The sequence below is a fragment of the Mus pahari genome, chromosome 18 (assembly GCF_900095145.1).
Source record: "Mus pahari chromosome 18, PAHARI_EIJ_v1.1, whole genome shotgun sequence".
NCBI classification, from domain to species: domain Eukaryota; kingdom Metazoa; phylum Chordata; class Mammalia; order Rodentia; family Muridae; genus Mus; species Mus pahari.
Genome location: NC_034607.1, coordinates 3568145 through 3577523, shown reverse-complemented (window position 1 = coordinate 3577523; position 9379 = coordinate 3568145). Strand labels below are relative to the sequence as shown.

At 49.6% G+C, this 9379-nt stretch overlaps 1 protein-coding gene across 1 annotated transcript in view; it reads left to right on the top strand.

Moving 5' to 3' along the window:
- The window catches only part of Mucl3 (mucin like 3), a 7676-nt gene extending 1097 nt beyond the window's left edge, over positions 1–6579 (top strand). The window contains exons 2-3 of the mRNA XM_021218479.1: positions 3763–5015; positions 5381–6579. Of these exons, the coding sequence (XP_021074138.1) occupies positions 3763–5015; positions 5381–5533 (1406 nt within the window). The 3' untranslated portion in view covers positions 5534–6579. The remainder of the gene's footprint in view (positions 1–3762; positions 5016–5380) is intronic.
- The last annotated feature ends 2800 nt before the right edge of the window (positions 6580–9379 follow it).

Below are 9379 nucleotides of genomic sequence, written 5' to 3'. Positions count from 1 at the left end.
AAGGAAGGAAGGAAGGAAGGAAGGAAGGAAGAAAGAAAGAAAGAAAGAAAGAAAGAAAGAAAGAAAGAAAGAAAGAAAGAAAGAAAGAAAGAAAAGTTTAACATGACAGATGATGCTAGGGTAGAAGGCAGCATTGCTAAGTCAGTTCACTTCATTAACAGACAGTGCTAGGACAGTGCCAGGGAGCAGAGATGCCAAATGCAGGGGAACCATGAGGGGGCCGAGGCCTCTACAGGAGGGTCTCTCTCCACTGCGTAGACAGAAAAGCAGAGTTCCCACATCTCTAAGATGTTAGAGATGGGGTAGGGAAGGGAAAATAATTCTGGAAGCTCTTGGGGCATAACAAGTGGCATATTCTTCCAAGAAGGCTCAGCTAGGGGTGACACTAGGTGGAGGCTCCTACCCTGAGCTCAGGGTCTCGCTGGGATCCCATGAAATGGCAGGGGCAGGGGCTGAGTACCTCTGACAGCCTTCTACAGGGGACTCTGTTGGTATGGAGGTCTACCTGGTGCCAAGCTGCTGCACAAGCAGAACAGATCTGTAGGGGTGCAGGGGAGAAAGCTCCTGGATTAGAACACGGGAGAAAGCTCGCTATAGTTGCCTGGAGATTTGCATCAGGACAGAAGGCAGGATTCAGCAGTAGTAAGGGGCGTGGTCAGGGAGGGCTCTTGGAGCCTGGCAGCAGGGGTGGGGGGTGGGGTGGGGTGGGGTGGAAGGATGGGGGTGGGAATGGGTGAGGGGCAGGATGCAGGGAGAAGATGCAGGGTTCACAGGCACATTTGAGTGAGTTGGTAACATGTGAGGAGGACACATGTGAGCCAGGGCTGGACACATGTCTGGGTTTAGCAGAGAGAGAAGTCAAGGGAGGGAGAGAAGAGGTCACCCAGGGTGGGTGAAGCCCTTGGAACATTGTTCTGGTGTGGCTCAGCGTCTGTCCATGATACCTGTTTGCCCCCAGAGGTAGGTAGGTGCAGCGGTCCAGAGCCTACACACAGCATTAAATCCTGCACACAGATTAAATTGTGTACCTTGCAACATCACTCGGTTAACACAGGAGATGTCACTCCTGGGCCTTTCAACCTTTGGGAGTCACAAATAAATTTGGTGTTGTTTTCTCTTTTCTTTTCTTTTTTTCCTTAATGTGCATAGTGGAAGGAAGTGTGCATTCTAAAGTCTTTTCTCTTTTTTAAAGAAAGATTGATTTATTTATTTTATGTATGTGAGTACACTGTCCTGTCGCTGTCTTCAGACACACCAGAAGAGGGCATTGGGTTCCATTACAGAACAGTCTCAAATTATTGTTTCTTCTCACAAAGCTGTCATAGGGAAGCTGCTGTTCTGAGTTTCCAAGCATCGAGGTGACTCCAGTGAGGACAAGGTTGACAGGGACAAAGCTGGGACTTCAACCTTGTCCCCCGATTCCACAAGGCCAGCGGGATTCCCAATTCTCCACCATGGCTGGCTCGCTTGTCCGCTTGCAAGCTTTATCATGTTGGAAGCCTGGAGTGTAGGGGAAACCTGGCTGCACTAGTTAGCTAGACTCTTGGTTTTTTCCTCACCTATAAAAAAATGTAAGGTTATATATATCTCCCATATCATGGGCTTGTGAAAAAAATTAAATAAACAAATGTGTAAGCAACATACTTCAGACACCGAAGCAGTGCCCTCCCCCCTGCCCCCCAGAGACCAAGCTGGCCTTGACTCTTGATATAACTTGCTACGCTCTGACTCCACCTCTCCCTTGCTGGGTGTCCCTGAGATTACTTAACCACTCTGAACCTTGTTTCCTTGGGTATAAAGTTGGGAGAACTGAAAATAGTTCTCACCCTCAAGAGGTTCTTGAGACAAATAGATGAGGCTTTCGGGAAATACTCAACGAGAGTTACCAGTGCTACTGCTAAGGGCCGGCCACTTCCTCTGTAAGATTCTAGTTTCATCGATGGAAAAATGCAGGAGACTCACAGCCTCTAAGAGCCTGGTGAGGTGTGGAAGCCCAATCGTGAAAGAACGTCTCTAGGAAGAAATCAAGTGCCTGACCTGCTGCGTTAGCTTTCTGTAACTGTAACCAAGTACCCGAGATTATCGAACTCTGAAGATGAAAGTTTTGTTTGAGGTCATAGTTTTTGATGAGTGTATCCATGACTGTTGGCCCTGGTGCAGCCCATTCAGATAGGAATGTATGGGTGGGTAAAGCCAGTCACCGATTGATCAAGAAAAAGGCAGAGAAAGGAGCTGGCCTCCTAATGGTCCCTTTAAGGGTACCCTCCAGTAACCGAACTTCCACCCACTGAAGGTTCCATCATCTCCTCACAGTGCTGAGTTGGGGATTGAGCATTTTAACCCCTTTATGGGCAGTCTAGATCTACTCCGGCACCTGGACAATGGTGCTCCCAACAACTGAGAGGAAACTTCTGTCAAGGGAAGAGGAGAAGGGGCGACAGGGAGCCTTGCCCCTGGCAGCTGTAAACTCAGCTCCCCTCTGGGGCACCGACTTCTCTATTCTCCTCAAGCCCTTGTCAGATCTTCCCATGGTTCTCTCTAGGACTGAATACCCAGCCCTGTTCTCATCAGTGGAAAGGTGGGTGGATCTCAGTTTCCCACGACTGGGAATGGGTCCAGATTCTGGGTGTCACCTTGAGCTGACAGTGCGGACAGATTGAGTTACAAGTCTACTTCCTGGCAACCTCCCAGTTCTCATTCTTCAGGCCAGATTCGGAAACGCATCCTCTGTTCCCATCTAGGTGTTTGTTTTTCCTTTCATTGAATTAAGGCCCCTATCTGTCCACTGATAAGGGTGTTTTCCTTCACACCCTGTCCCCAAACAGAACCCCTCCCATAATCCAGCTGCCCGGCTCACCACCATCAGGACCTGCAAGGAGAGACCCTTTTCCGTCAAAAGGAATCACCTTCATCTATTCTCAGACATGTCTACAAAGAAGGGGACCCAATGGGGTGGACGACACAGGCTGAACTACTGTATCCACCTCCCTCCACTCAGACCAAACTCTGTCACCCACCGGGATGGAAGTTTCTGTCTTTCTCCCCAACTGTCTTCTGTCTTCTCCTCTTCTCACAACCTCTCTGCTTGAGAATTTCTGCCAGGAGTTTGTCTCTGTTTCTCACATCGAGTCACGTTTGGGTCAGAGCCGGGATATTACAGAAAGACAAACTGCTCTGATATGGATTTAACTCCTCCTCAGTTCTTCCAAGCAAAGGGAGTTCTAGTTTATGAGTTTATAAACCCTGAAGGAATGTCCAACAACAGAATACCAGTCAACCCCGGCTCTGAAAAACTTCTAGTTGGATAAGGGGTGGGGAGTGAGGTGGGGTGGGGGAAGAAGTCATTACTATTAACAGGCACACAAGCAGCTGAAAGGTGATTGGAAGTTGAGAGTAAAGATGGTTTTAATTGACAGTATGTCAGCCAATAGGAGGACCGTAGGAGTCTAAGCACTGCCCACAGAAGACTGTATCGACCAATGAGAGATGACACTAGCTTTTATCTTCTTAGAATCAGGAAAGATGCCAGAAGACTGAGAGGAAATTTGAGGAATGGACGTGGGAAGGAGAGGGGGCTATATTTTTTCCCCCAGAAAGTACAGTTTAAGCAAAAGTTCAGCAGCTAAAGGGGAGGGTGGGGTTGAGCAGTGTGATATTCTAATGAGCCTTCCTGAGGCGACAGCTGTGCATCCAGGGATGCCTAGTACAGAGGCAGGCAAGAAATTAGGGAAGTTCCTTATCTCTCTCTCTCTCTCTCCACAGGTGCTAACACATTTCAAGAACTTCAAAAGACTGGTGAACCTCCAAAATTCGATCACTTACTCCCTCTTACTCCGGGTCTTACTCACAGAGCCCCTTCTGACCAAAATACCTCAGGGCAACATCCACCAGACCTCCCTGAGGCTACAGAAACCCAGAAGCCCAAAAAACAGTGCAACACCGCTCGCCTTGTCAAACCAGTACACACACCTCTAGACAACGCCAAAGCTGCAGACTATGGAAACACCACTGTCCGTCGTGAAATGCCTCCGGCTTCGGAGAAGGATCTCAGCAGCCAAGGAGAATACCCAATGGCCAGGAATGAACGCTCGGCTGATGAGCCCAGATCCGCTAACTCAGAGAAAAAGTCAGATGGAAAAAGTTTGACCTCACCACCCAGGAGAACCACAAACTGTATGTCTTCAACAAGGCGAACCAGCAGAACGACGAAATCAGGTACGACCGTGAGTCCCATGGAGGCCAGTACCAACTTAAGGACCACCTCACAGAAGCCCACAGCTTTCCATGTCTCAGAGCTCATTAGACAAAGTTCTTCCCCAGTGAATTCCACAGAAGCCCCAAGGACCTCATACAACACCCTAAAGACCCTAACAACATCAGGACCTGAACATCACACAATACCATTTGCCTCAGACAAGTCTGTCCAGATAACTACGGAACACATCAAAGAGGCCACATCAGCGAGGGAGACCACAAGAACCCAATCAACATTCATCGAGTATGAAGGAAAGGCCAGTCCAGCTAGTGAGAGTGCCTCGCAAGCCCAGGTGCTTCCCGTAGAACATCCTACCACCTCGGTCAGTGAAAATATGATACGGGTCTCAGCAGAGTCCACACCATCTACCGAGAAAGCCACAAAACCCCCAGAGAGTCCCACAGTATTCCAGAAGAAAACCACAGTAGCCACTAAGACTGTAAGAGCCACAAGAACGTCAGAGAGAACATCAGTCATCTTGGAGACCACACAGCCAGCCAAGGCCGCAGAAGACGAGTCATCTACTGTCCCCTCTCCTCATTTCCATAAAACGGAGACCCTGCACCAAGGGACGGTTGGCTCTTTGACACCCAGCACTTCAGAAGCTCACCACCCCCAGCAGAGCACCCCTAGCTTGCCTGGAGGCCTCCTCGCTGCTGGGGAGAGAGGGGAGAATGATTCGTTCCCTGCGTGGGCTATAGTTATTGTGGTCCTCATGGCTGTGATTATCCTGCTTGTTTTCATTGGCCTGGTCCTTTTGGTAAGGGCAGTGGGATTGGGGTGGGGGGCAGGGAGACACAAGAGATGGGGATTGAAGAATGATTAGGAGTTAGAGAGAATAATGAGCTGGGGTGGAATATGGGTCTGAGAGAGAAATTTGGGGACTTGGTAATAGTCTTGGGAGTGAAGGTGGGGATGCCAAGACAAGGTGACCAGGGCAGCAGTGGGTTGTAGGTGACATCTGGGGCTCTGTATTTGACCCAGGTTTGGAATATGGACCAAAGCTTGGATAAAATCTTGGGGAAGGAGAAGGACAATGGCACAGAATTACGGAGAAAAGGCCTGAGGGTGGTTGAGGGAATCGAACCGCTGGCAGTGGTCTTACTCCTCTGTCTGTCACCTCAGGTCTCCTGTGCATCACGAACACGCCATGTACTGACCCAGAACTCAGAGGATGCTGAGCCCGAACCCGAAGACAAAGGGAGCCGCAATTCCTACCCAGTCTACCTGATGGAGCAGCAGAATTTGAATCTAAACCAGATCCCTTCCCCACCATGACCGCGGGACCTGGATCCCCAGATCTTCCAGGCTTAGCCCCTTTCCTGGAAGATGAATTAGACTCCAAGTTCGTGGACTCAGAAAGGGCAGCAAAAACTGACAGACAAAAGCTGTAGCCCCCATCGGCCATGTTCCTAACTGACTGAGGAACAAGGCGGTAAGGGCGACGACAGACGAACATTTGGAGGAAAGAGAAGACAGAATAACTCAAGTGCTCGCCATAGAAAGTGATGTAAGAATAGCATTGACGGACAGCAGGGGCGGGACCAGTACAGGAAAGGGCGTGGCTTAGTGAGGCATTGGCACCTCAACATCCCGAGAGTAGTAGGACCCTGGGTGGCAGGGGGAGTGAAGACAGGTGCCCAGGTTTAATAACCGATTTAGTAATTCTGTCCACCCCTACCTAAGACGCACACACTTCTGAATTCTTGAGATATTAGGTATGCTTAAATTGTTTTTAGTTTTTAGAAAGGGCTCCCAAATAAAGGAAGATTGAACTATTTATTTTCTTCTCTACTCTCTCCACTGCCTGGAGAGAGAGAGAGAGAGAGAGAGAGAGAGAGAGAGAGAGAGAGAGAGAGAGAGATCGCACCCCTACCCTGCAAAAGGTTACAAATTCCTCCACCCCAGGCAAGGCTCTTGGTTTTTCTGGATTTCTGCGGTGGGTTTTCTGTCCGTGGGTGTGGGTGGGTACACACAGGGGTTTATGTTTGCCTGCAGTCTCTTCCACTAAGCCTCATCTCCAGCCTTCCCCAGTGGTGCATCTACTCAGCACTTGGCATTATTTCTACATCTTTACCGAAAGCGCGTGCTGGCTTCAACTTGCGGGAGTCACCGTCGTCACCCAGCCCACATCCCCTCTCCTCACGCTCCACCATGCTCTGGCTTTCCTTCTCACAGGCGGTTCATCTCTGTGTGCTTGGAAGACTTTCTTTCCAACTTAACCGGTTCCCTTTAGCAGGTGCTCGAAGCTGGGAACGGGGAGGAAGCGGATAGAGGACTGGCGCCCTCTGCTGGGCTTCTGTAATAAAGCATGATGTATTTCTAAAGTGTGGACTGTGTGGACTGTGTGAACTCTCAGGGAACTAACTCGGGTCCCTGGCTCTGTGGTCTTATGGGTGACCCTGGACAGAAGAGGTTGGAGGGCAGGACTGAGGAGTTCTTTGAAGGGCCAGAGAGAGCGGAGACAGAAATTCTATTCTTTCTAAAAGGTCCGTTTCTGGGTTTAGGCAAAAGCTCAGTTCAGTTCACTGTGGATTTATTTGCATGGGGCCAAAATGAGGAGGGTGGAGAATTCGGGATTGATAAGAAAACTGTGTGTGTGTGTGTGTGTGTGTGTGTGTGTGTGTGTGTGTGTGTGTCCCCGCGCTCGCGCCTGCACATATGCAATTAATTACTCACAGAGGCCAGTAGAGGGCGACAGCTTCTCCCGATGCCGGAGTTACAAGTGGTCCTGAGCTACCCAGTACTGGTGTTGGAACCCACATTTAGGTCTCTGAAGAGCAGTACATGCTATTAACTGTTGGGCCATCTCTCCAGCCACATACACCGCATTATTAAACATCCATTATGTATAGTCTGTTGACATACACACAGGAAAAAAAAAACCCACATAGGGCAATGTTCTCGCCTGAGACTTCCACAAGAGTCACCACAGGAAGTGCTGTGCAGAGTAAATAAGCTGAATAAGGAAATCAGTATTTATAAGCAGCAGGTCTCTCTGTTAAGATACCAAAACCATGAGTCCCACAGAACCTCGCCCATCATTCACAGAGACTCGATGTCCACTGACCCTGGAGAAAGGTGCCTGACAAGGCATTCCACTGCACCACGGGCCTTCCCGGCAGGGTCACGGGCCATCGTTTGCCACTTTTCCTCTCCCCTCAAGGTCAGTAATCCCTGCCCTGTCATTGATGGTCTCAAAATGTCTGGGTTGCTTTGGGCCAGAAGGACTCTCTGGATGTCCCATCAGGTGACAGGCTCTGCTGAGGGCAGGATGGAGCTGGGTTTCAGAGAAGAGGTATCTCAGGGACCGGAGGGACCCCAGACTTATGCCCCTGGTGACATCCATGCTAGGAGGGGACTTCTGGGAGAAAAGGAGAAGGGTGTGTAGTTTTCAGTTGTTCAGGCCGGTGTGACTTAGCATAGCTGTGCACAGGGAGCACCCTAGGATAGATGCTAGAGCCCCTATCCCACCCCTGACCCAGAATTCCCCCAACTAGACCACAACAATAATAGTAGCAATAATAACAACAACCTTTCCTCTAGAGTCTAACCATCCACGGCTCCCCTAGGAACTCTTGTCTCTCTTTGCTAATTATTACCCTGAAACCCACAGGGAAGTCCTTAATGAGCTCAGGGCTGGGCCCACTTGAAGCATAGCTAATTGATGAGCAGCTCTGCAGAGAATGCACTCCCTTAGTGCATGCCTGTGTCCCTGTGCCTCCTGGAGTGCTCACGACCCAGAGGGCAGGTCCCAGAGCCTGGGCTGGTTAACTGCAGCTATTTCTTCTCCCGAGGCTCCACCTGGTGGGTAGGTCCTGGATTTCTTTTTCAGAGCAGAGCTGGGCTCCCTTCTCCCTGCATGAGATCTGCTAGGTCAGTTTCTGCCTCCATCACAGATGGGACAGCCTAGATTTCTCTCCCACAGCCAAGCCAAATGCATAAAACTACCTATTCTCAGGGCTGTGTTTCCACGGATACCAGTTGATGTGTTTATAAAAGGATAAAGAGAAAGGAGATATGTTCTATGAGGTATAGTTAAGTATGGAGGAAGTGGGTATCTCAGCGGGCCCATGCCAAGGTATCCCTTCCCCCTGAGGGACAAGCCACACAACGATGGTAGAGTATAGAATAGAGTTTATTCGGGCATGGAGAGGGGAGTTAAGAGAGTAGTAAGTAGAGGCAGAGAAAGGCAGAAAAAGAGAGAGAAAGAGAGAGAGAGAGAGAGAGAGAGAGAGAGAGAGAGGAGAGAGGAGAGAAGAGAAGAGAAGAGAAGAGAAGAGAAGAGAAGAGAAGAGAAGAGAAGAGAAGAGAAGAGAAGAGAAGAGAAGGGCTGGTGAGATGGCTCAGTGGGTAAGAGCACCCGACTTCTCTCCTGAAGGTCCGGAGTTCAAATCCCAGCAACCACATGGTGGCTCATAACCATCCGTAACAAGATCTGACTNGGTGGCTCATAACCATCCGTAACAAGATCTGACTCCCTCTTCTGGAGTGTCTGAAGACAGCTACAGTGTACTTACATATAATAAATAAATAAATAGATTTAAAAAAAAAAAAAAAGAAGAAGAAGAAGAGAAGAGAAGAGAAGGCCAGCCATGAGCATGTGGGGAGAAGGGGGGAAGAGGTAAGAGATGAGGGAACAGAGTGGGAGCAAGAAGGAAGTGCAAGCGAGGGAGAAGAGGCCAAGCATCCCCTTTTATAGTGAGTCAGGCCTACCTGGCTGTTGCCAGGTAACTGTGGGGTGGGTTTTAGACAGAATGCTAACACTAGTCAATCCTCCCATCACACTGGGGTTTCCTCCTTCCCTAAACCTTTGAAACTGAATCTACAGGGCCTTGGTAAAATCACTCGTGATCACCTTGTTAACTGCCATGGTGTCTGGTGCCTCCTTGCCTTCCACACCCTCCACGATCACCTCGGTACACGCCCACCACACTTCCTCTACACGATGTGAGACCATAGCAGCTTCAACAGCTTCCATTTCAATCACATCCTCCACCACAATGTCTGTGCCAATGAGTGTCTCCGGCACACTTCCTGAGGCCACCGCTGTCTCTGAAAGAACCCTAATGTCCCCACCACTCTGGATATTGCCAATTCCTCCTCTGCAGCACCTCTGTTCCA